The 27,890-nt window shown below is 38.0% G+C and overlaps 1 protein-coding gene across 2 annotated transcripts; it reads left to right on the plus strand.

Moving 5' to 3' along the window:
- Positions 1 to 1,200: 1,200 nt before the first annotated feature.
- On the plus strand, positions 1,201 to 27,871 carry nasp (nuclear autoantigenic sperm protein (histone-binding)). Of its 2 annotated transcripts, XM_062027894.1 has the most exons (15): positions 1,208 to 1,386; positions 1,775 to 1,819; positions 9,881 to 9,994; positions 10,122 to 10,202; positions 10,855 to 10,961; positions 11,133 to 11,636; positions 11,837 to 11,886; positions 11,944 to 12,014; positions 20,298 to 20,371; positions 23,714 to 23,902; positions 24,013 to 24,185; positions 26,766 to 26,840; positions 26,923 to 26,997; positions 27,336 to 27,461; positions 27,716 to 27,871. In XM_062027894.1, exons 1-15 carry the CDS (start codon positions 1,349 to 1,351, stop codon positions 27,749 to 27,751), a joined length of 1,758 nt encoding a protein of 585 aa, XP_061883878.1. In that variant the 5' UTR covers positions 1,208 to 1,348; the 3' UTR covers positions 27,752 to 27,871. The 2 variants fall into 2 exon arrangements, with proteins under 2 accessions (XP_061883879.1, XP_061883878.1); XM_062027895.1 differs by lacking the exon at positions 11,133 to 11,636 and having other exon boundaries at positions 1,201 to 1,386.
- Positions 27,872 to 27,890: the final 19 nt, after the last annotated feature.

The raw sequence follows: 27,890 nt of genomic DNA on the forward strand, positions 1-27,890 counted from the left end.
AAAATACCTTGATACTTGCCATTGTTAAACATTTATGGAAGCTTAAGGAATGTATTTGGCTAGGCTACAACATTTTTTTTTTCTTTACAGATCAAACATTTTTAACCTGGGGTGAAAAATAAAATCAATGATGCAAAGTATTCTGTCTTTGGTTTATTTGACTTAGCTAATATAATTGAGTGTGCAAAATAATATGTGTCTATACTCTTTTGGAAATGCTATGGTTTGTATATAATTATTATTCTTTTTTTTTCATGGTAAATGCTATGGTTTATATATATATATATATATATATATATATATATATATATATATATATATATATATATATATATATATATATATATATATATATATATATATATATATATATATATATATATATATATATATATATATATATATATATATATATATATATATATATATGTATGTGTGGGAAAAAAATCACAAGACTATTTCATCTCTACAGGCCTGTTTCATGAGGGTTTTCCTCAATCCTCAGGAGATTTAAAAAAAAAAAAAAAAAAAAAAAAAATCTCCTGAGGATTGAGGAAAACCCTCATGAAACAGGCCTGTAGAGATGAAATAGTCTTGTGATTTTTTTCCCACACATACATATTACGCTCTACCACGGTATCAAGCACTATTTTTTGGATAATCTAATTAAGACATATATATATATATATATATATATATATATATATATATATATATATATATATATATATATATATATATATATATATATATATATATATATATATATATATATATGTATGTATGTATATATATATATATATGTATGTATATATATATATATATATATATATATATATATATATATATATATATATATATATATATATATATATATATATATATATATATATATATATATATATATATATATATATATATATATATATATATATATATATATATATATTTTTTTTTTCATGGTAAAAAAAACACATTTGACAAGTTAAAAGTAGGAATGTCTAAGTCTATCAAATACATTAACCTTTTTCCATATTAAGTCATTGTGCTGTGCCGGATCTCCGCCACCAGATTGGTTCCGCGGGCTCAACGTTGAGCCCGCCCACATTGAGGGAAAATAAGCCCCTCCTCGATCTGCGGGCTGCAGCCAGGGGTTACTCACCCCAGCCGCCACTAGTTGTGCTGCGGCCCTTTTATATCCAATCTCCCGCGTTCAGCGCTGGGCGGAAGTGGAGCGCATGCTTTTCCTCTATTTAAGCGCGCCAACTAGGACCTTCACAACACAGGTCTTGAACAAACTGTCTAATCCACGACCCGGCTGTTTCACGCCTCCGAGCCCACGTTAAAGATGCCAGAGGAAACGTCCGTCTCGACAAGCTCTGCGAGGTAAAAAAAAAAAAAAAAAAAAAAGCTAGTAATTTGCTACTTTCATGTTCGAACGAATCACGACCGGATTGTTAGCTACTCGCGTGATGTTTGCTGGCGTTGATATCGTGACTCTTCCACAATAGTCGTGACGGCAAATGTGTGCAATGTGTAAAGTAACTCTGGTTCTTTGATGGCATTTACGTATTGGGTGCTCGTGGAAATGCTAACGCACAAACTAGCCAGCAGTGTCTAGCTAACAGCAACACGGCTAAGCTAGCACGTCATGGCTGAAGTGTGTGTACGTTAACCGTCAAGGGGAAACGTTGAGCGCATCACTGCACGTTAAGTACGTTTGGCGGATGTTGTGTGTGAGTACTGACTAAACTTGTGTTGTTTTTGGCTGCAGCGTGGACGAGAAGCCGTGCTCGTCGTCAGCAGCCGCGATGGACAGGTGGGTGTCTCGGCATGAAGTCAACTGTTTTACGTAATTATTCGTTTCAGTGTTGCCTGAAATGATATTGTGGTTCCTATCATAGACATCGTATAAGTAGACGCAGCATTGGCTGCTGTGACGCGAGAAATTCGGCCGCCATCTTGAAGTGGTGGTGAGGAGCCGGCGAGCAGCCTAAACTGACAGTTGACAGGTAGAAAGCAAAGATGGTGTTCAGCGTTTCCCTGAATCCCTGCTCAAATGAGCGGACTGTTGAAAATACGAATCGGGGGATTACTCTTCACAAGTAAGATTTAACATTAGCATACTATTGGTTGTATTTTGTGAAAAGAATATTACCACAGAGTTGAAAAGGAGCAAAGATCTTCAATAGTACTGAAATAGTAGCCGCTAGCAAACAAGAGTATGACCATAATAAAATTGCTAGTCAATGAAATTAACTAAATTTAAAAATGTCATACTTGAATAACATAAAGTAAATAAATGAAGATAAAGATTGTAAAAGCCAACAAAATATCAATACAAAGTGTCAAGACAGAATAAACTCTCTGCTGCTGCAGCAACAGAGATAAAATATATAGATATCTAATGTCAAATACATTGTTTATGTAGGATATATGCATGTGTGTATATATAACCTAATATTGTTTCTTGAATTTAAAAATAGCTGACTGTTTTTTCCCCCCCTTCTCTGGGATTATATTCCCAGTTTTGAACTCTGACATCTGGTCACTTATAGCAGTGGTTCGCAACCTTTTTTCAGTGATGTACCCCCTGCGAACATTTTTTTAATTCAAGTACCCCCTAATCAGAGCAAAGCATTTTTGGTTGAAAAAAAGAGATACAGAAGTAAAATACAGCACTGTCATCAGTTTCTGATTTATTAAATTGTATAACAGTGCAAAATATTGCTCATTTGTTGTGGTCTTTCTTGAACTATTTGGGGAAAAAAAGATATAAAAAATAACTAAAAACTTGTTGAAAAATAAACAAGTGATTCAATTATAAATAAAGATTTCTACACCGAAGTAATCATCAACTTAAAGTGCCCTCTTAGGGGATTGTAATAGAGATCCATCTGGATTCATGAACTTAATTCTAAACATTTCTTCACAAAAAAATAAATCTTTAACATCAATATTTATGGAACATGTCCACAAAAAATCTAGCTGTCAACACTGAATATTGCATTGTTGCATTTCTTTTCAGTTCTTTTTGACAGACATATTTAAAAAAAAATCTCACGTACCCCTTGGCATACCTTCAAGTACCCCCAGGGGTACGCGTACCCCCATTTGAGAACCACTGACTTATAGCATATAAGAATATTCTATTACTGTAAACAAACTATGAATAATAAAACACGCCAGAACATGTCCTTTATCATTGCTACACGTATGAAAAAAAACTGCATGAAAATCAGTGGTATTCAGTGAGGTAAGATTAATTAAATGCGCTGACAGTTCATTGCTCCTGCCAAATGAATTGCACTGAGTGGAGCGGATCACCACTCCAAGATGGCGGCCCCGCGTCTCGTCAGCGCCAGTAGGCAGTAGCGGTCGATGCTGCGTTTACTTATGAGATGTCTATGGTACGTATGGTCAGTGTTGCCCACTCCTTAGTAAGGAAAGTAGTTATGGCTGTCATAAAAGTCGCTAGATGACGTCATCGTCTTATTTGCATGATTTCAGTGGACGCTGTAGGACATATACAAAAGTTAGTTTAACAGAAAAGGAAGGTAAGATTAGAACTGCAATGTAACCTTTTTGATTCTTGGGTTTTTATGTTGGAGTTGGGTTGGGCGATATGACGAAAAAGTATATCTCCATATATTTTTACTTAAACTTGATATTTGATATATATTTTCCAGTGAAAGTATACATATAAGGGTATTCATTTTTGAGCTAGATTCACTGAAATAGAAGTGATTGAAAACTGTACTGTAAGCAGTCAGTGGTACTTTTATTAACCCAGTTAGTCAAGATGGGTATTAACAGCACAGAAAAGAAACCGTTCAAGTAGCACAGAATTACATTACATAACATAAATAAGATAGAAAACATTTTTATATAAAAAAATAACATGGCTGTGCAAATACATTTTTGGCAGCATTTCTCGTGCAAAATATGCCTGGCTTGGCAACTCGAGAACAGTTTTGATTTGGGCTTACATGGTAAACAACTAAAATTAATGTTTTATCCAGACTCCTACGTTTGTCCAAATGTGGCCAAGTAGGCACATTGTGGGTTTCCTGGACGTCGTCTACTTTGCTAAAAGAAAAATCTAAAGAGAACCCTCTGCCATCTTCCACTAGTTTTTTTTAATATATAAATCGCTCTTCTCTCCTACGACTCTCTGCGTCATTTGGGATGTCAGTTGTGATTGTCTTCCTGGATCAATGACCCGCCCTATTTTGCCTCTGATTGGCCTACTTAACCAATCGTGACTCATCATAGTAAACAACCAATCATGGATGTTCTTATACGTGCAAGCACGTCTTGAAGGAGAGGGATTTAGTAGCCGATTAAAGGGAGTGGGGAATCGATATTACGATATTTTCTTAATTCATATCTTGTTTAAAAATATATCGATATATCTTACAAACTCGATATATCGCCCGGCCCTAGTTGGAGTATTGGTTTAAAAGAATGGAGGGTTGTGATATTCACTCACTAACCAAATGTCATGACTGGCATGTTAATATGAACGATGGAATTGGTACATTGCAGGGATTTATATTAGTTTCACATGGCAGTATAGAAATATTTACATCTCACTCTTCAAACCAAGGCGGAAAGAATTGGCAGCTTTGCACATGCTCGTTATTTCATTTGCAGTCTGGAGGCATTTGGGTCTCTTCTGTACTGACATGATTATCTAGCTAGATGTTCCACTTTTGTTACAGAGACACATGGACGAGGTTAGTGACTGAGGTGGTGTACAGTAGGCAAATCAAATTCATGATTAAAGTCAACTTCCGTCTGGGAACTCGGAAATTCCGGCCTCCCCGGTACAAATGGAGCGCGCCATAAAAGTCCAGACAGCAAATGTTTTGCACAAGCGCGATCTTCTGCAATTCCCGCCCTGTGAAGGTGTCTACTCTATTCGAGCAGCAGCACCAGTCACTGCTCGTTGAGGACAGTAACTGCTGTGTGCTTTCACCTCAGTTTTCAAGACATAGGAAAGTCTCAAAACACCGGAAAAGTCACTAGATTTGCCGATCTTGGCTGTTTACAAAAAAGTCGCCGAGAGTGTATATATATATATATGTATGTATGTATGTATGTATGTATATATGTATGTATGTATATATGTATGTATGTATATATGTATGTATGTATATATATGTATATGTGTATATATGTATGTATGTATGTATATGTATATATATGTATATGTATATGTATATGTATATGTATATATATATATGTATATATATATATGTATATGTATATGTATATGTATGTATATGTATGTATATGTATATATATGTATATATATGTATATATATATGTGTATATATATGTGTATATATGTGTATATATGTGTATATATATGTATATGTATATATATATATATGTATATGTATGTATGTATATAGTATGCCATATAACCTCCTGAGACCTACGCTAGTAAAATGGATATTTTTCAATATAAATGTATAGGGATGATACTCTAAACCGCTTTTTCCGGTTGTTCGATAAGAAAAGAACAGTCCTCTGACTCTAATCCCTTTTTGAGAACCGGTACCCGTTATCGAGACCACTATAGTAAAGAAAAAGAGTTGGTTCTTTATTCGAATCCCTCGGAACGAATCCCGTCCCGACCAGAAATGCTCCGTGTGACATCACAAGAAATGACGTCACGTAGCTCAGTCTTTAGGCGCAGATAGCGAAAGCAGGAAAAAAAATGGAACGGAAAAAGCGCTCCAAGGTGTAATAAAGTTAAAAACAAAAGAAAAGGTATAATCCAATGAATAACTTTACGGAGAGATTTGAGCAGGGTACAAACACATGACGGACACTTTTACGACCAACCGGAAACATAGCAACCAGCCTAGCAACGCACCTCCTTTACGGCAGCTGTCGCAACGTTCTTAAAGCAACCGCAGCACATACATATATATGACATCTCCCTTTTTTAACTTTTGTTTTTCTTTCCTTGTAAACAAAACAAAACAAAATCACACTGTATATGTGTTGTCTGTCTAATTATAAATAATGCAGACGAGGCGCGTTGGCTGAGTTCTTGACGTTTACTTTCACAGCGTGCTCATAACCTCATTCTTAGCTGCCGGGTGAGACATGCAACAACACTTTTCGGGGCTACCGCGCATGCTCGCCAGTCCCGTTGCATGCTGGGTAGTGTAGTTGTTATATTCCCTAGCTCATAACATCTTTCCCCCTATAAAGAAATAATGTTAACTCAATAAAGTGTATTTCTTTTTTAGCTTTGACTTTTAATTTTTTAGCATTGTAACCACATTTGCAAATAACTTTTCTCTTCATAGAATTTTCTTTCAGTAAAGAAATAAAGTGCAAAAATGTCAAAGCATCATAACAAACGGTTATGTCAAATAGCAGCAGAATTGCACTTTTTGGAGAGCTGTATTTTCAGTTTTGTGCCCAAGGGACTGATTTTATTTAACACTATAGTATTATTTATACACCTATAGTGATCACAGAGACAGGTTGTTTTTGTGTTACTGTATATATTTGTTTTTCTGAAAAATCCCACTTAATATACTTTGGGTAACAGTCAATATTTATTTATTTTATTTTATTTTTTTAGGGGGTAACAGTCAATATTTATTTATTTATCAGATTAAATTTTTTTTCTTATAATAAAAGTGAGCTTTTGTTAAACCAAATTGTGTTTTTTTTCCATATACAACAACCTATCTGGACTCGATAAGAGAATCGATAAGGAATCGGTTCGATAAGAGGATTCGATAATAGGCTCGAACTCGATAATTTCTTATCAAACATCATCCTATAAATGTAATGATTTACAACTTAATTTGTAATGCTTTGTATGTAATTGTTATGGTGAATACAATATACAGTAGTTTAAAAAAAATAAATAAACAGACTTATTGTAGAATTTTCATTGCTGTGGACAATATTATCTACAGAGTACTTTTTTCTAGTCTTTAAAGACTAATTAGGCATCTGGCATTCAGCTATTGCTGACCACTTCTGACTAGGAATGTGATAATATCAACGGAATCCTCTATATGCGGCAGTATGTCTGAGCTGTGAATGTATGTTTTTTTATCCTCTTATGAACTGTCGAACATGAACCTGCTGAGCAGGCCAGATTTGCTTCAAGTCTTTTCCGTGTAGTTAATAACATTCAATAGTCTGCACATGGCCACGATAAATTTTACACAAATTTAGGGTCATTAAATATTTTCATACAGCATAAATGTTTACGCCCTAAATGTTTACCATAATTAGAGCCCACTAAACACAAGTCACTTGTTTTAGAGTTTTTCTTATTCAATAAATGTCCAGAGGAAACTAAGTATTTAAGTAATCAAATACCAGATTACAAAGGAGGGTTTTACGTTGCTTTGGGAAGAAAGGAGAGAAAAAGAATCCAGAGGGACAAAAAACTCTTGCAGAGCTTTATAGCTTTTGGGAATGGGAGCGGAGGGTTTAGGCAAAATGTATTTCCTTGGGTAGGGGAGAAAGATGAGCAAAACACACTTTATTTTGATGTGATAAACTGAGATATGCTCCAGCACCCCCCGCGACCCCTAACAGGACAAGCGGTAGAAAATGGATCAATGGATAAGCCAAAACCAGGAATGTTTGATTCAACATTGGACAGGGAGTCACAAAGAACCCCATTTGAAGAGTAACATTTGACAAAGGACAAATGCAACATGAATTGGTGATCTCTCAACATCAGAACAATCTTTGTCCTATTCACAGAGAAGGTGGGGGTTTGGAGACATCCCCAGCAAGCCCCAGGAATGCGTAAAGGGTCATAGTAGGGATGATGTTTGAAAGAAATGATCGAGTTCGAGCCTATTATCAAATCCTCTTATCGAACAGATTCCTTATCGATTCTCTTATCAAGTCCAGATAGGTTGTTGTATATGGAAAAAAACACAATATTTGGTTTAACAAATCACTTCACATTCTCTACTGCTCGCTACTATAGTATTACCATATCTAAGTTATTGTGCAGAAATGTGGGGAAATAACTACAAATGTGTTACAAAAAAGATCAATTAGACTGATACATAATGTTGGATATAGAGAACATACACTTTATTTATTGAGTCAAAAAATTAAAGTTCAATGATTTGGTAAAATTGCAAACAGCTAAAATGATCTGGAATTAAATGATGGAATGGATTAAGTAAAGAAGTTAAACATTGTACTGATATGATCCAGTTTAAGAGGTTTTTCAAATGTATAGTGCTTACAAAGAAGAATTATGAGAAATACTTTCAACCTTATTGAAAATGTATTCTTCATCTCAGTATATTAATGACTGAGTTAAATAATGACATATTACAAAACTGTTGTATATACTAATTCACAGATGTGTTATTATAAAAAGGTCAGTAAATGATGTATATATTTGTAAACACTATGAAGTGGGAAAGGGGTAGGATTAAATAAGCTTTACTTCTTCCTACTCCTGTAAAGGGAAATTATATGAAACTGATGTATTATACTGTAAGTGTGTTCATGTTCCAAATAAACTAAAGAAATAAAGAAAGCACTAGTTTATTAGACAGACTTGCAAACTCTGTCGTGGTGTAGATTACAAGATAACGTTATCAGACACATACAAAAAGGTTAACGTTACCTTTAGCTGCTGACTATGCTTAGGTAACGTTAGTCTACCTAACATTACTGCAGTCCTGGTTGACATAAGAGGTAACGTTACTACAAGTGAGCAGATATGGAAATTAACCGGCAACAGTTAACGTTAGTTACTCACCGGCGCCACTGGGACTTTGGCAGCTGGCAGAAGAAGAGGGGCGTTCTTCGTCGACTCTGCCGCTGCTTCTCCATGTGTCGAAGACACGACACGGTTCTCGAACTTTCAGGTTATGCACAGCCTGCACATGTTTCAACATGCTTGTTGTGCTCCCCCACCTTACACGAGAGCGAAGCCTGGCAATAATTGCATATTGCTGCTTCCTCGTTTTTTTGGGTGAAATAAAGCCATGCCTTAGAGCGCTTTTTCCGGTCCATTTTGTTCCTGCTTTTCCTATCTGCGCCTAATGACTGAGCTACGTGACGTCATTTCTTGTGATGTCACACGGGGCATTTCTTGTCAATACGGGATTCGTATAAAGAATCAACTCTCAACTATAGTGGTCTCGATAACAGGTACCGGTTCTCAAAAAGGGATTAGAGTCCGAGGACTCGGTTCTTTTCTTATCGAACAACCGGGAAAACCGGGTTTGAGTATCATCCCTAGTCTTAAGTGTCTTATCTTTGGACAAAACGGACAAATGTAGCGAAGACCGCAGCATACACAAACACACACTTAGACTCGAATTGTGGTATTAGACAAGAGATTACTAAAATATTAATTTTGCCATTAAAATCTATATTCTTTTCACCAATATATTAATCTTGACTGTTATAATGTAGGTTTAAAGTACTCTCCGAAAGCCTGGACAATCCACCAAGCGTTGGTATGGCCACAAAAACACAGGCATGATGTGGAAATACTTTGCCACATCCTGGATAATTCCTGTGTTCTGCAAAACTTGATTTACTTGACAATACATGTGGTGTTATCATTGCACGTCTCGTTGTCATTCCACATTGCTCAAACAAAATCTGTGCCACTTATGTCGCAGAAGCTGCCATTGAAGGAATAGCACCCCTACCTGGCTGTAAAAAAAAAAAAAGCACAGAAGGCAATTTACATCCGGTGCAGTGCAGCATGTACGCTTTGATTGCTAATAGCTGTGTTAAAGGAAAACCAGCATGTTATGGGATCTATTCAGTTGATTGTACAGAGGGGCAAATTATCGCACATGGCAACTCTCGATTGTTTTAATGACTGTTTGCATTCCAACAGTTCTGTTTACGTCATGGAGGAGGCGAATAAGCTGATCGGCACAGGGAACAGACATTTAGTGATGGGTGACATTGTCTCTGCAGTCGCTGCCTTTCAGGATGCATGCGGCATGTTGTGAGTATATGTAAATCAGCTGAAAGGTGCATTTCACACAACTGTTCTACTTTTTCACCAAACGGGAGTGACTGTTCAAAACCTGTCAAATTGCTTTAAACTAGATACTCACTACTTGTGTCCTCAGAGCTGCCAGGTATGGAGATACTGCAGATGAGTGTGCTGAGGCCCTTTTCCTTTGTGGGAAATCCCTGTTGGAGCTTGCCAGGTAAGTAAGTGTTTTTTGTACCGCATTAATAGTAGGGATTGTCTGAAGTTTTGGTTACTGTTGAATTAAAATAATGTGGGGGTAGTCACTATTTTATTGATGAAATATGCTAAAACCGATCCAATGTAGGGCAATATCTTCCAGAGAACCAACATTCTTTGCTGTGGAAGTTATTTTGTCATTTACAAATATTGGGGAATATACTTGGTATACAAAATTGAATGCTGGTTCTCGGGAAGATATATTTTATTGTCACACTTTGGACACAGGTGCTGTTTTTTTGGGGTTTTTTTTGTCTGTTTAGTATTGAGTATTGTTTAGGCGAACTGTTACTATACATTGTTGGCATTAAATATTCTAGATCAGTGATTCTCAAACTGATACGGTACACGGGTTCCGGTGTCTTATTTTTATATATTCATATGCTACTGTTCAAGCTGTGTAATGTTGGAGGCCAAAAATATTAAATATACTGGTTGAATAGAACTTGCCTCGTTTTAAATGACTACTTACTATGCAACTATAATATGTTTGCTTCATTATGGTGGTACTTGGAGCTAAGTTTTTTTCTGAAGTAGTATTTGGTGAAAAATGTTTTGAGAACCACTGTTCTAGATGCTGGGTTGCATTGATTTGTTGGCATCTTTGTTAGGACGGAGAACACGGTCCTTGGAAATGCCTTGGAGGGAGTACCAGAAGAATCTGACGATGAGGAGCAGCCTAGTAACTCCAATATTGAGAGTGCAAACAACCTTGATGGTAAGAATGTCAGATCTGGAGCTTCCAAATGAACATAAAGAATTTAATAATACTTGGCATTAGTTTGAATAAAAGTTGAAACTAACAGTGAAAGTAAGTTTTTTTTAAAGATCATTTTTAGGATAACAAATGACCAATTAAAATGATTTCCTACATGCCACTCTGGTGCAGAAAACACTCGTGATGAGCTCCGAAAACAGGTCTATGACGCAATGGCAGAGAAACCCGAGGAAGTAGAAACGAAGCTGGAATTGGAGAATGGGAAAAACACAGCTGAGGTGAAACAGGAAAATGGCGGGGCAAAATCTTCAACCGATCAAGTTTGCAATGAAACCGGAACGCTGTCCACTTCCGAAGTGACTAATGTGGTTAAGGAAGCTCAAGTGAATGGCGTTGATGAGGAAAGCCCGTGTTTTGTGAACGGGACTACAGAAAGCCTCACCGAGTCGCCTGCAAAAGGAAATGTTGAGACTAAATGTGATGGAGGGCAGAATGGTGAGAAGACTGAGGAAGACGATGGTGACTCCAAACCTGAGGAGGAAGCAATGGGGCAGAATGGTGAGAAGACTGAGGAAGACGATGGCGACTCCAAACCTGAGGAGGAAGCAATGGGGCAGAATGGTGAGAAGACTGAGGAAGACGATGGCGACTCCAAACCTGAGGAGGAAGCAGAGGGCAGGCAGATTTTCAATATAAAACACGTGCATGATGGGTGCAGCACTATTTTGGGTGTTTTTATTAGTATGTATTCTGTACACTTTATCAGAGTAAAGGAAATTCACAATAGAAAACTTAAAAATAAATGTTTTTGTTCTTGTGCATATGTCTACACTGCTTGTCACTAGAAGAATTAAATTACAACTATTTCTTCACAGATGAAGATGATGATGGTGATGACGAGGGAGTAGAGATAAATGGTGAACAGGTAAGCCGCTTCTGTTTGCTGTTTTGTTTGGAATTTTATTTACATTTTTTCTGTCAGGAAGAGGACGAAGTTGGAAATCTGCAATTGGCTTGGGAAATGCTGGAGCTGGCAAAGTTCATCTACTTAAGGTGAGAACAAGAATTTTTAGGGCGCATTCACACCTGGCCTGACTTCTACTCGGGGCCCACTTCACACATAGTATTTGCAGATGACACAACTGCGTTTTGTTCAGGAGAGAACACACAGTAGCTAACAACACAACAAATTTAAAAATATGTTTTGACAAAAACAGACTCTCTGAATCTCAGCAAGACTAAAATAATGCTATTCGGTAACCGTAGAAGGAAAAGTCAAAACACAAATGCAAAGTAGATATTGAAAGGGTGAAATGCTATCATTAACAATCCTTATGTAAGACATGTTTTTCATTAACATATCAACTACTAAATAAACGCTAGCAAAAATCAGCCAATGGATGTCGCTCTATTCCGCTTATAAAGCACTCTTAAACATCATACACCTGTTTTTATATGCATGCTGTATTTATGTAATGTAGTAACAGGCACATGTAATTACGTATTTTTATCATTAAGCATACAACGACGTATTTCAGACTCCTCACAACGTTCGCTTTTCTCTTAAAAAGCAAATACTACTAATCGTAGACTGCATGAGAGATAAATATGACTACTTTGGGACAAATTATAATCTAGAATCTTTAATTGTGAATATGAGGATGAGCTACAATTTTTAGAAGCTGTGTTAAACTGATGCAGCTTTAGTGAAACACTTGGCATCATGTAGCAGCATTGTTAAGTGCTAAACAAGAAATGCAAACTGAACATACAACATTCACTTACTGTACAATGTCTGCTCTCACTTGTATGCTGACTGGTGGGATGTTTATCTTCCCGTTGAGATGAAGACAGGGTTTTCCCTAATTTGCCAAAATACCTGTGGCGGTGGGGCATGGTCAATGTGACGTAATCACTTGATTTGCTGTGATACATATATCCTTTAAAAGGCAGCAAATGTGAACATACATTTAAAACAAATCTGTTACGTATAGTATTAACATTTTTCTCATCGGTTTGTTCTATTAAATATTGCTGCTTATACAATGTACTTTAAAGAAATCTCTTTAAAAACAAAAACAATCCTTTTTCTTTAATATCTAATCTAGCTTTTATTTAGTGTTATTGTAGACTGTACTCGTGTTTAGACTCTTTACATCTGTCGCTCCATGTCCGTGACAAAAAGGAACTCGAGCTGCAGAGAGCCTGACGTCACACTTGCTTTCGTGCTGCCTTTCTCTCAAATAAAAGCTGCCAGTCATCTTAATTTGTGAAGATCGCTGTCCACGGGTATATCTCAGATATATTAAAGTATGTCTACCGCGCGGACCATTGCCTCTTCCGCTCCAGACAACCCTGTGCGTACAGCTTACGTCATCACAACATTCAGCTTTGGGAGCACGGTTCTGGTGACAACTTTTTTCGGCTAAATTTTCGATGCATCAGTCAATAGTGCGCAAATAATAAACTATATATAGCCAGAGGTGGGTAGAGTAGCCAGAAATTGTACTCCAGTAAGAGTACTGTTACTTTAGAGATTTATTACTCAAGTAAAAGTAAGGAGTAGTCACACAAATATTTACTTGAGTAAAAGTAAAAAGGATGTTGTGAAAAAACTGATGAGTAACCTGTTCGTTTAATGATGACTGCAACAAATAATGCACAAAAACATAAAAATAGCAATGAGCAAATTCAGAGCCAGGAATATCTCTTAAGCAACTAAAACAATATACAGGTAAAAGCCAGTAAATTAGAATATTTTGAAAAACTTGATTTATTTCAGTAATTGCATTCAAAAGGTGTAACTTGTACATTATATTTATTCATTGCACACAGACTGATGCATTCAAATGTTTATTTCATTTAATTTTGATGATTTGAAGTGGCAACAAATGAAAATCCAAAATTCCGTGTGTCACAAAATTAGAATATTACTTAAGGCTAATACAAAAAAGGGATTTTTAGAAATGTTGGCCAACTGAAAAGTATGAAAATGAAAAATATGAGCATGTACAATACTCAATACTTGGTTGGAGCTCCTTTTGCCTCAATTACTGCGTTAATGCGGCGTGGCATGGAGTCGATGAGTTTCTGGCACTGCTCAGGCGTTATGAGAGCCCAGGTTGCTCTGATAGTGGCCTTCAACTCTTCTGCGTTTTTGGGTCTGGCATTCTGCATCTTCCTTTTCACAATACCCCACAGATTTTCTATGGGGCTAAGGTCAGGGGAGTTGGCGGGCCAATTTAGAACAGAAATACCATGGTCCGTAAACCAGGCACGGGTAGATTTTGCGCTGTGTGCAGGCGCCAAGTCCTGTTGGAACCTGAAATCTCCATCTCCATAGAGCAGGTCAGCAGCAGGAAGCATGAAGTGCTCTAAAACTTGCTGGTAGACTGCTGCGTTGACCCTGGAAAAAAGAGCTGGACTGCTGCTGAGTGGTCCAAAGTCATGTTTTCTGACGAAAGCAAATTTTGCATTTCCTTTGGAAATCGAGGTCCCAGAGTCTGGAGGAAGACAGGAGAGGCACAAGATCCACGTTGCCTGAAGTCTAGTGTAAAGTTTCCACCATCAGTGATGGTTTGGGGTGCCATGTCATCTGCTGGTGTCGGTCCACTCTGTTTCCTGAGATCCAGGGTCAACGCAGCCGTCTACCAGCAAGTTTTAGAGCACTTCATGCTTCCTGCTGCTGACCTGCTCTATGGAGATGGAGATTTCAGGTTCCAACAGGACTTGGCGCCTGCACACAGCGCAAAATCTACCCGTGCCTGGTTTACGGACCATGGTATTTCTGTTCTAAATTGGCCCGCCAACTCCCCTGACCTTAGCCCCATAGAAAATCTGTGGGGTATTGTGAAAAGGAAGATGCAGAATGCCAGACCCAAAAACGCAGAAGAGTTGAAGGCCACTATCAGAGCAACCTGGGCTCTCATAACACCTGAGCAGTGCCAGAAACTCATCGACTCCATGCCACGCCGCATTAACGCAGTAATTGAGGCAAAAGGAGCTCCAACCAAGTATTGAGTATTGTACATGCTCATATTTTTCATTTTCATACTTTTCAGTTGGCCAACATTTCTAAAAATCCCTTTTTTGTATTAGCCTTAAGTAATATTCTAATTTTGTGACACACGGAATTTTGGATTTTCATTTGTTGCCACTTCAAATCATCAAAATTAAATGAAATAAACATTTGAATGCATCAGTCTGTGTGCAATGAATAAATATAATGTACAAGTTACACCTTTTGAATGCAATTACTGAAATAAATCAAGTTTTTCAAAATATTCTAATTTACTGGCTTTTACCTATATATTAACATAAAAAAAATTAAGGCAAATTGAGCCACAACAACTTAACAGCACCATAGGCTCAGTAGGCAGATATTACAAAGGAAAATAACAAGTTAGCCTTTACGCAAACCATAAACTGATAGGTGTGGGCTGCACGGTGCACCTGAGAACACACTGTGCACTTCTGACTGGTGTTTCTATGCATGCGTGAGTATGTGTGCGACTGTGCGTGTTGAGTGTGTCTCTCTCTGTCCATTGAGGCTGCAGTGCATTAATAAATGTCCCCACACGATGTACATTTGACAGTGAATCATAGCAGGGAAGCTAACATCAGCCTACGGTGACAGCCAAAATATCTACTAACGTTACTTACGCGATGTGCTTCCTCAAATTTGATGTTTAGTTCATGTAAGCTTAAACTTGTTAATCATGTGACCGCCTGGCTCTGTTTGATTGGTGAAACGGAGTCAAACGTCACCAGTGACTGTATTTGATTGGTGAAACGCAAGCATGCGATAGATCCTACTTTGAAGGTCTGTCTGACAAACCAAAACAAACAAAGCGTGCATTAACAGATCGAAAAAAATCAGTAGCGAGCTGAATGTAGATAAATGGAGCGGAGTAAAAGTAGCGTTTCTTCTCTATAAATATACTCCAGTAAAAGTATGTTGCGTTAAAACTACCATATTTTCCGCACTATAAGGTGCACCGGATTATAAGGCGCACCTTCAACAAATGGAATATTTTAAAACTTTGTTCATATATAAGGCGCACCGCATTATAAGGTGCATATAATAGACGCTACAGTAGAGGCTGGGGTTACGTTATGCATCCATTAGATGGAGCTGCGCTAAAGGGAATGTCAACAAAACAGTCAGGTCAGTCAAACTTTATTACTAGATTACAAACCAGCGTTCTGACAACTCTGTTCACTCCCAAAATGAATAAACAGCTGTTTTATTATTTTTCCCGAGGTAAAGTCAGTGACGTGGTGTTTTGTTTATCTTTTAACAGCAAGGTATAACATGAAGTGCAACATTTATATCACATAGTGGAGGGGAACTTTTCCCTGATTCAATAAACACGTAAAAAACAGTGATACTGTTACGGTAAATCAAACGTTGGCGCAATCACAATATAGTAACACTCGAATAGTGCAGAGCAATAACAATATATCAATAACTCAACGTTGCTCAAACGTTAATGTCACACAACACACAAAATAAACATGTGAAGATCATTTTATGAAGTTATTCCTCATCCACGAATCCCTCGAATTCTTCGTCTTCAGTGTCCGAATTAAAGGCCTACTGAAGTGAATTTTTTTTTATTTAAACAGGGATAGCAGATCCATTCTATGTGTCATACTTGATCATTTCGCGATATTGCCATATTTTTGCTGAAGGGATTTAGTAGAGAACAACGACGATAAAGTTTGCAACTTTTGGTCGCTGATTAAAAAAAAAAAAAGCCTTGCCCCTACCGGAAGTAGCGTGATGTCATAAGCTGGAGTGCTGCTCACATTTCCCTATTGTTTACACCAGCAGCGAGAGAGATTCGGACCGAGAAAGCGACGATTACCCCATTAATTTGAGCGAGAATGAAAGATTCGTGGATGAGGAAAGTGAGAGTGAAGGACTATAGTGCAGTGCAGGATGTATTTTTTTCACTCTGACCGTAACTTAGGTACAAGGGTTCATTGGATTCCACACTTTCTCCTTTTTCTATTGTGGATCACAGATTTGTATCTTAAACCACCTCGGATACTATATCCTCTTGAAAATGAGAGTCGAACGCGAAATGGACATTCACAGTGACTTTTATCTCCACGACAATACATCGGCGAAACACTTTAGCTACGGAGCTAACGTGATAGCATCGGGCTCAAATGCAGATATAAACAAAAGAAATAAACCCCTGACTGGAAGGATAGACAGAAAATCAACAATACTATTAAACCCTGGACATGTAAATACAAGGTTAATGCTTTCCATCTTGGCGAAGATTAACAATGCTGTTGCTAACGACGCCATTGAAGCTAACTTAGCAACGGGACCTCACAGAGCTATGATAAAAACATTAGCGCTCCACCTACGCCAGCCAGCCCTCATCTGCTCATCAACACCCATGCTCACCTGCGTTCCAGCAATCGTCGGAAGGACGAAGGACTTAATCCGTGCGGTCGTCGGCTAGCGCGTCTGCTATCCAAGTCAAAGTCCTCCTGGTTGTGTTGCTACAGCCAGCCGTTAATACACCGATCCCACCTACAACTTTCTTCTTTGCAGTCTTCATTGTTCATTAAACAAATTGCAAAAGATTTACCAACACAGATTTCCAGAATACTGTGGAATTTTGCGATAAACAGGGACGGCGTGGCGAAGTTGATAGAGTGGCTGTGCCAGCAATCGGAGTGTTGCTGGTTACTGGGGTTCAATTCCCACCTTCTACCTTCCTAGTCACGTCCGTTGTGTCCTTGGGCAAGACACTTCACCCTTTGCCTCTGATGGCTGCTGGTTAGCGCCTTGCATGGCAGCTCCCGCCATCAGTGTGTGAATGTGTGTGTGAATGGGTAAATGTGGAAATACTGTCAAAGCGCTTTGAGTACCTTGAAGGTAGAAAAGCGCTATACAAGTACAACCCATTTATCATTTATTTATAAACATAGCTTTTTTGTATTGGATTCAAAGGTGTACCAATACTTCCGTTTAACTAGTGACGTCACTCGCATACGTCATCATACAAAGACGTTTTCAACCAGAAGTTTAGCGGGAAATTTAAAATTGCACTTTATAAGTTAACCCGGCCGTATTGGCATGTGTTGCAATGTTAAGATTTCATCATTGATATATAAACTATCAGACAGCGTGGTCGGTAGTAGTGGGTTTCAGTAGGCCTTTAAACAGTTGGGCGAATACGGCATCCAACATGTCTCTTTGAAGTCGTCATTAATAGTCAGTGTCGCTGCTGCTCTATTCCCATGTTCTACTGCGTGACTGATCGTCTTTAAGTTTAAACTCTGCGTCGTAAGCGTGTCTCAATAGGAGCCATTTTGGGGTTTTTACATAAACAAACAAATGGAAATGAAACGGCACGCCTCGCGCAGTCATATATCCCAGCATGCACCACGCGCTTCTTCTTCTACGGGGGAAAATTAAGACGGGGGGAAATGAAACGGCACGCCTCGCGCATTCATATATCCCAGCATGCACCGTGCGCTTCTTCTACGGGGGAAAATTTAAGTCGGCAGCTGCTTACCGTAGTTGCGATTGATTGAAACTTTTACCTGTTGGAGGCTCAATATTGGTCCATATATAAGGCGCACCGGATTATAAGGCGCACTGTCAGCTTTTGACAAAATTGGAGGTTTTTAGGTGCGCCTTATAGTGCGGAAAATACGGTACTCTTAGAAGTACAATTTATCCCAAAAGTTACTCAAGTAGATGTAACTGAGTAAATGTAGCGCGTTACTACCCACCTCTGTATATAGCCATTCATATTGTAAATACCTGCTTGTGTTAATGTGTATGTTATGATGGTAATTTTACCCATGGTCTGTGAATACAATGTCGGTGGAGAATGAAGCTTTTTGTCTAGGAGTGAAGCACCGAGGCAGACGTTTGCACCGAGAAAATACTTGGAATGGGGCCCGTTAGCATACAATTGGCAAAAGCTAAAAGAGCGTCAGACTCTTGTTTTCTTCTAAATTCTACAATACATTATATTACTTTTATTCTGTTAGGTGTGGCGGCTAGTATGAAGCCGTGGCGCACCGCCACAATAAAATACATTAAGGGGAAACTCTGGAAGAATTAATCATAATCCTGTAAAGGCAAAAAAGTCTTTTCGCCATCTCTAAGTTGAATGTCGAAGTTGACCAGTTTCTGTTTGACTACATATAAGTAAACATTGATTGATGATACATCCTTCTTCTATACAGGCATGATTTATCATCTACAATAAACTTTCACCAACTGTAAGGCAATGCATGTCTCTGTATCACAGATGTACTGCCGTAAAAACAAGATCAGCTTTACAAATTGAGCAAGGTATTCATGTTTTTAATTACATGTTATCACTGGCGATGTTGATGGCGAGTGACCCACTTCCGCCCGGACTAACAAGTGATGACATCACAACTCTTGTCGACTATTAGTTGCAGCCCTATCTTATATTACTTAGTTAATATTCGGGTCATGACATATCGTTGGTTTTTGTTTGTTTTTTAGGGGGCTTAATAAGCGCAATAGAGTACTCCCATTAGCTGTGTTTGCCACCTCGTACTTGCCGTGTATTCTGAATTATAATGCTTAATATACAAAATACATTGATACAAACTGCCTCAACCGGCAGTACTTACCTTGGGGTACTAAAGTGCCCTTTACTTATAAGGTTGATCCTGAAGTTATGACTGCCACAAGCGTTGTACGAAGAAAAAAAAATCCACACACCTGTGAAATTAAAATAATGGAGCAAGTTAGAAGTGATGTGACAAGCAACCGGGGTGAAATATGAATGGTCAGTTTGAGTGGAGGCTAAGTGAGTGAGTCATTCCCAAGTCTATCATGATACAATTGGCCTGGTGAGTCAGGATTGTGCAAAATTCAGAATTTGAAATTGCCCCACACCAAAAGATGTTTAAGTGGAATTAACTTAATTACAATTCATAGAAAGTATTTGTAGCCAAGTAACCGGTATAAGTTGTCAAGTTTAATGGTTTTGGCTTAAATACAAAATATTATACACTTTGTAATTAACAAATTATCTTCCATTTTGAATATTTGGATAAAGTGAAGCATTCTTGGAAATATTTTCCATTTGTCATATTACATTGTTTTTATCAAATATGCTTTTCTTGTCCATGTGACATGCTGTAATTAAATGTGTACATGAGGTTCATAAAAATAGGTCATGTGTGCAATTTAAATATAATTTTAAAAGGCAATCTCATTTAAATTTGTAATTTTGCACAAGCCTGGTGACTATGCCCAGAATGAATCACTATTTGTAGGTCACAAGACAGAACTGAAATTACTGTCATTTCTTTTAGAAAGGAAAGCAAAGAAGACCAGCTTATGGCAGCCCAGGCCTTCTTAAAACTTGGAGAAGTCAGTACAGAAACAGGTAAGTTTTTTTTTTTTTTTTTAAACTCTTTGAGACACAATGAATTTGAATTTTTTTTTTTTTTTTTCAATATTCCAGAAGTTAAATTTTGTATCACAATCTTTACAGCTAATTGAAAGTTCCTTTAAATAGTGTAATGCTCGGATTTTACTGTTATGTCCCGCCCATTGAATATACGTGATCACGCTAGTGCTGTTTTCAATGAGTGCTAGGTGCCATTTAGCCTTTCTCTTAGAAAAAAATGCCCTATACTTGTGTTTTTGGCTGTACAAATCGTGAATCGTTTATTCAGAGTTCCTCGAGGCTATCAAAAAGGGCGGAAGAGTGCAAAAGTTTGAAGTGATCACTTTGATAAAATGTTCGATATACTTAATGTTTATTTCCTATTAAGTATTATCTTGATATTTATTTCTTAAGCACGTTTGCTACGAATAGGGATTTATACAGAGCACTGGTATTTTTAAGTACCTGTTCCTAATTGGGTCGATCCAAGCGAACTGTGAAAATTCTGGACTGATGATACTGCTATCGGTACTTTATTAGCTGTCCGTCGTAATTATGACACGCGCGCACTGAAACATTCATTCAGGCACCGCTGCAAAGCATAAAAAACACGATCGATCAGCCAATCGAAGTCTACCTTTTTACCGTCCCACTTCCGGGTGGGCGGAAGTTAACAGAATTATAGGTTTACATGTCATTGAAATTGCGAATGGAATCAGTGTTTGCTAAAAACAGAATGTAAATGCGGATAGCCGTGGAAACAGTCGTAGTTTGACTGAGAGGAAAAGGGTGAAACTTACAACTTATCAAACATTCACCTCCATGGAGCCCTGCTAGCCAGGGGCAAGCTGTCTATACACAGCCCTGCACGGTGCACCATTCTGGGGCCATTTTTGTGCTTGCTTCTGGGACACACGGCCGCCTCAAACTAACTCCAAAATACAGAGCCAAACATTTCCCAAATTAATTGTATGTATCAGGTTATATGTTTCTTTGGCAAATATGACTACTTGTCGCCATAAAGGTGTGAAAAACACCTGCTACTACTGCGTCCAGTTGTGGACGCGACCACCGTTTAAACCTCTATAGTTGGAGGACCAGTGTTGAAATAACTGACGCAGCTTTCTTTTTGTTGGAAACATGTAAAGTCAAATGTATTGGTACATTGTTATTGTGCTTTTTCTTTTTTGAATTTACTTTTTTTTCTAATTCACCTAAAATGTTAACATTGAAGTATTCCCTAGTTTATTTGTTTTTAGTACAGATGCTATAAATCTGGCAGGTTAAAAACTATTAAATTGATAATAGATGGTAGGATTTTATTTTAAATTTTTTTGTCATAACGCCCAGCCTTAAGATGTGATAAAAATCACAAATAAGGAAACACCACACAAGTTTAACACTATTTTCTCCTCAAAATACCCTCATAGTCCAGTGTCAAGCAATAGAGTAATCCACTGGCCAATTAAATTGAAAAAATATAATAATCAAAGTTCCTCAATGGCAAGATGGCATCCGCTGACAGGTCTCTAGCGGCTGTTTGTGTTGAATCAAAACACATCGTAACGGCACACCTACTAATATGCTAATTGGTTGTATTAGTTTATGATGTACGGTACTGTAAAAGGTATGTGCTCTGCCTACATTATTTTCATCCAAGTGTAATTGTAAAAGAAACGACGCATCTGTGTGATGGTTACAAGATGACATCTGCGTTGCACTGAAAACATGGTTGACTTGTTTAGAATTTAAAAAAAAGCAGATATTGATCAACTTCTCTGGTTTGAGATGTAACATGTTAATAACCTTGTGCCTAAAAAATTGTAAAAAAAGCACTTAAGTTGTTTTGTTTTTTACACCAATTACGTATGGATGAAATCTTAACGGTATACAGCCCAGCTACGAGTGTTTTGAAAAGCACCAGCTCGGTGAGTCTAAATCAGGGGTCGGCAACCCAAAATGTTGAAAGAGCCATATTGGACCAAAAATACAAAAACAAATCTGTCTGGAGCCGCAAAAAATTAAAAGCCATATTACATACAGATAGTGTGTCATGAGATATAAATTGAATGATGACTTAAAGGAAGCTAAATTACCTCAAATATAGCTACAAACAAGGCATAATGATGCAATATGTACATATAGATAGCCTAAATAGCATGTTAGCATCGATTAGCTTGCAGTCATGCAGTGACCAAATGTCTGATTAGCACTCCACACAAGTCAATAACATCAACAAAACTCACCTTTGTGCATTTATGCACAACGTTAAAAGTTTGGTGGACAAAATGAGACGGAAAAAGAAGTGGCATAAAACACGTCCTAGAAAGTCGGAGAAAGTTATACATGTAAACAAACTACGATGAGTTCAAGGACCGCCAAAATTAGTAGGCCAAAACGCGCTCGCCAAATACTCGAATCAGTGAAGCATGTTTAATATAAACAGTGTGCATTATAACAATTAGGGAGGTTTGTGTCATGTTTGTCCTCCTACAGAAACCATATTAAAACAAAAAATATATTTTTTTCCCCTCATCTTTTTCGTTTTTTCATACATTGTTGAAAAAGCTCCAGAGAGCCACTAGGGCGGCGCTAAAGAGCCGCGGGTTGCCGACCCCTGGTCTAAATAAAAAAGCAAATGTGAGCAAAACCTAAGAGTTAAGCTTTTACCAAAGGCAGCAATCCGAAATAAAGCTTTCAACACATACACAATGTTGACGTCTAGATATATTTTGATAAAGATGGGAAAACGTGTGAGTACTCGTAAACAGAGCATTCTAACAACAAACATGGCAGTAGTCAGACGCAAAGTTACATCATGAAATGCAACCTTACCCGAGCAAAAACTATGCATATTTATCTGGGAGAGTTTATATCAATTTCCTTGACCCAGCCACACACAAACAAGATGTAAACCTCCATGCTTTTCCAAGTTTTCATCTGTTTTTTCGTATATAGAATGGCGTCTAGAGCAGTAGTCCCCAACCACAGGGCCGCGGCCCGGTACCGGTCCGCACAAGAATAAAAATACAAAATAAAAATGTTTTTTTATTGTATTTTATTTTTTTATTAAATCAACATAAAACACAAGATACAATTAGTGCACCAACCCAAAAAAACTCCCTCCCCCATTTACACTCATTCACACCCATTCGCATAAAAGGGTTGTTTCTTTCTGTTAATATTTCTGGTTCCCCCCCCCACAACCGCCACAACTGTACACAGTGCAGTCTTGATTAAACCAAAGTGTGCCATCATGTGATATGGTCAAATGTATGTGTATGAATGTCTACAAAACATTTTAGTGTGCACTTTTGACTCCTGTGCTTCTTCTTAAAGGCAACTATCCTCAGGCTCTTGATGATTTCCAGGAGTGTTTAGCGCTGCAGCTTAAGCACCTTCCTCCTCACAGCCGTTTGCTGGCTGAGACCCATTACCATGTTGCCACAACACTTGGTTTCATGGTTAAGTTCAACCTGGCTATCCAGCACTACAGTAGCTCCATAAAAGTGATAGAGACCCGTCTGGGTGAGACCAAATTTTCTTTGACTTGCATGTTCATTTATTAACACATTTACTGCAGTCAAATGCCCTTGTCTTGCGCCTAAATTGGGTTCTGAGCAGACTTTTGTGTGTAGCCATGTTGCAGGAGATCATAAATGCTGCAGAGGGCACAGAAAATGCTGCAGAAGACAAGACCGAGATGGAGGAACTGAAGCAGCTTCTGCCGGACATCAAGGAGAAAATAGAAGATGCGAAAGAAAGCCAGAGGACCATTAGCACGGCCTCCCAGGCCATCCAGCAGACACTTGTATGTTCCAATACATAACAAAACTCTCTATAAAGCTCAGCATGTCATGTGACTAGTTTTGTTTACGCTGCCTTGTTGGAGAAACCGCTGCTAGAATGAATACAATAGTACAACATGAAACGTAATTAAACAAACATAGCTGACTCCTATAATGCACGCAGTGTGCATTTTAGCACTTGAGTCAGCCATAATGGACACAGTTCCAGATCTACAGTTTTAGGACATGTACAACTACCATTAACTTTGCCGTCCTACAATCTTAAATCAAAAAATAGTATTTCCCCTTAAAAATATAACTTGGAGCAACAATTACATTTTTGATTTGTTTTCTGCTGTAAATTGGTGCCAGCCAACAAGCATTTAGCTTCTGTGTTGGCATGTACCCCTTCAGAATCTGAGTTAGTCTAAGACTGGGGGTCCAACTTGCCTTTTAAAGGGTACCTATGATTTAATGTACATTCAACACGTTTCCTTTTCATGTCTATATATTGGATATTCTTTGGTGTACACTTTGCACTGCAGTCACATATACCCCACTATCTGTGTGTTTGCAAATAACTCATGCATTTCCTTTGATTTTAAATGAAACCCTCAGTCACAATTTATTTTTAAAATATTAAGGGTAGAGTAACAAGATCGGGAAAACGTGTATTCACCGGTTGCATTAGTTATGCACATTGCTGCATGTGTCACTGAATGGCCCAAGTTGATCTTGTGTGCATGACACAAGACAAATGATACCTACCGGTAAATGTTTTTTGTTTTAATATATCAAGTATTAATGTCGCAAGCTTTACTGGCGAAGTTTAGTGGTGACTCTAATTTTGTAGTGGCCCATTTTGATAAAACAGTCCAGTGTAAAATGTTGTGGACCAACACAGAAGTATTTACGCTGTTGACTTTAAGCAGGTGGAAGGGTATTAGACAAGGGGTGACACGTGAGGCACCAGGCAGCGGTTTAACAGCCAGAAAGGGCCATGCAAGCAGAGTACAAAACCAGCACGTTGTGTAAATTGTAAATAAAAACCGAATACAATGATTTGCAGATCCTTTTCAACTTATGTTCATTTGAATACACTGCAAAGACAACATATTTAATGTTCGAACTGAGAAACTTTTTTTTTTTGCAAGTCATTAACTTAGAATTTAATGGCAGCAACACATTGCAAAAAAGTTGACACAGGGGCATTTTTACCACTGTTTCATCGCCTTTACTTAACACTCTGTAAATGTTTGTGAACTGAGACCAATTTTTGATTTACAGCTTTAGTTGTTAAACAGTCCGGGGTCTCCATTGTCGTATTTTAGGCTTCATAATGCGTCACCCATTTTCAATGGGAGATAGGTCTGGACCACATGCAGGCTAGTCTAGTACCTGCACTTTTACTATGAAGCCACGCTATTGTAACATGTGCAGCATGTGGATTCGCATTGTCTTGCTAAAATAGGCAGGGGCGTCCATGAAAAAGGTGTTGCTTGGATGGCAAAATGTTGCTCCAAAACCTGTATGTACCTTTCAGCATTAATGGTGCCTTCACAGATGTAAGTTACCCATGCCTTGGGCACTAATACACCTCCATACATCACAGATGCTGGCTTTTGAAATTTGCGGATGGTTCTTTTCCTCTTTGCACCGGAGGACACAACGTCCACAGCTTCCAAAAACAATTGGAAATGTGGACTCGTCAGAACACTTTTCCACTTTGCATCAGTCCATTTTAGATGAGCTCGGGCCCAGCGAAGCCGGCGGTGTTTCTGGGTGTTGATAAATGGCTTTTCGCTTTGCATAGTATAGTTTTAACTTGCACTTACAGATGTAGCGACCAACTGTAGTTACGGACCATTGTCTGAACCTTTTGATAATATTATGGACCGTATATGGTGAACTCCCTAAATTCCTTGCAACAGCTCGTTGAGAAATGTTGTTCTTAAACTGTTCGACAATTTGCTCACGCATTTGTTCACAAAGGGGTGACCGTCACCCCATCCTTGTTTGTGAATGACTGAGCATTTCATGGAAGCTGCTATTACACCCAGTCACGGCACCCACCTGTTCCCATTTAGCCGGTTCACCTGTGGGATGTTCCACATAAGTGTTTGATCATTCGTCAACTTTCTTTTTTGCCACTTGTGCCAGCTTTTTAAAACATGTTGCAAGCATCAAATTCCAAATGAGCTAATATTTGCAAAAAAAAAAATTTCCAGTTCGAATGTTAAGTATCTTGTCTTTGCAGTCTATTCAATTGCATATAGGTTAAAAGATTTTCAAATCATTGTATTCTGTTTTTATTTACGGTTTACAGAATGTGCCAACTTCATTTGTACTTCCACCACAGACTTAAACTGAATTAAAAAAAAAAAAAAAAAAGAGATTGTGCACACACTGTTCAGTCATTAACGTCTTGTCTATCATAGTTTAGACTGCACAGAGAAACAGCTTGTTTTTCCCCTTCCAATATGGTGTGTGGTGCATGCAAGGATGTGTAACTTGTCCTGAGTGCTATACTCTTCATATTTACTTAAACACAAACTGTAGCTATGTGTTGTGAAGTATTGCTAATGCTGGTAAATCTCTTGCAGGGTGGTGCTTCAACATCATCAGCATCGTTCAGTGAAAACTCTGGCCAATCTTCAGCCTTCGCCACTCCCGCCCAGGTAAGAATCCACCAAGCAACGATCGCATAGCTAGTTTATAACATAATTTTGATGTAGAAATGCAATTTTTTTTTAATTCAAGATCCAATTAAAATCAACTGACGGTGCATCATCCTCTAAAGTGGCCTCAGACATCTCTCACCTCGTCAGAAAAAAGGTGAAGTCTTCGTTCCCTATATTGTATTTTTTGGAGCAGACAAAGGGTCAGTTTACTTTAATCAGGAGATGGGAGTTATTCTCTATTTAATATAACTTTGAACTTGTCAAGGCTTTTAAGGTAGTTGACCTGTTCAGAAAAGGAGCCCTTTTGTTTTTTACTGTTTGATCTTTTTGGCGTGACTCTTGCTGTTTAAAGGGTTGTAGTGTGCATGCTTTACAGAGTCTGTCAGCTGTTTGCATGGTGCATTAATTGGTGGTTTTTTCCATATTTGTTTTTGCTCCCACAAAATTAACATGGATTACAGTTGTGAGATCTTGTCTTCTATATTTCTACAGAGGAAACCAGAGGAGGTGAGCCCAGTAAAGGATGCTGATGCTAAACAGGCTAAACAGGAAGCCACAGTTAATGGCAGTGGGGATTCTAGTGGCAGCAACGGAGTTGAGGAGGAAAAGTCACAGGAGGCGAGTGTTAGGCTTGTGTTGTACCGTAATACTTGGCAGCAAGAAATCTGTAGAAAGCACATCAGACATATGCACTACTTGGATCGAATTGGGTTGAGCTTCCATTTTGTAATTTTTGATCAGAGGACTATTTGTCCACGTAAGCAAACTTTTGTTTTTTTTCCATTATGGATACAGGCTACAAATGACATTGCGAGATGATGAAGTGGACATTAAATATTTTCCTGTTAATCTAAATTTTTAATTTCTTTTAGGTTGTCCAGTCTTCAGCGTGTCAAGCCTCATCTTGAAAGCGCAGCATGGATACCTACCACTGTTTGATGTTTTTGTTGTAAATAAGATCCATTTTCATAGATTTGTTTGTTCCAGTTTTGTATACTTGGAGTAAATAAATTTGCAGATGCAAATAATGTCCTTTTTTTTTTTTTA

The sequence above is a fragment of the Entelurus aequoreus genome, linkage group LG19, assembly GCF_033978785.1.
Source record: "Entelurus aequoreus isolate RoL-2023_Sb linkage group LG19, RoL_Eaeq_v1.1, whole genome shotgun sequence".
NCBI classification, from domain to species: Eukaryota; Metazoa; Chordata; class Actinopteri; order Syngnathiformes; family Syngnathidae; genus Entelurus; species Entelurus aequoreus.

What these genes read in the sequence shown, in the direction of transcription:
- nasp (XM_062027894.1), top strand. Translation starts at nt 1,349, where the DNA reads ATGCCAGAGGAAACGTCCGTCTCGACAAGCTCTGCGAG. An exon ending in GCAAAGTTCATCTACTTAAG is followed by an intron (nt 12,015 to 20,297) that starts GTGAGAACAAGA and finishes CATTTCTTTTAG; the next exon opens with AAAGGAAAGCAAAGAAGACC. An exon ending in AGGAGGAAAAGTCACAGGAG is followed by an intron (nt 27,462 to 27,715) that starts GCGAGTGTTAGG and finishes AATTTCTTTTAG; the next exon opens with GTTGTCCAGTCTTCAGCGTG.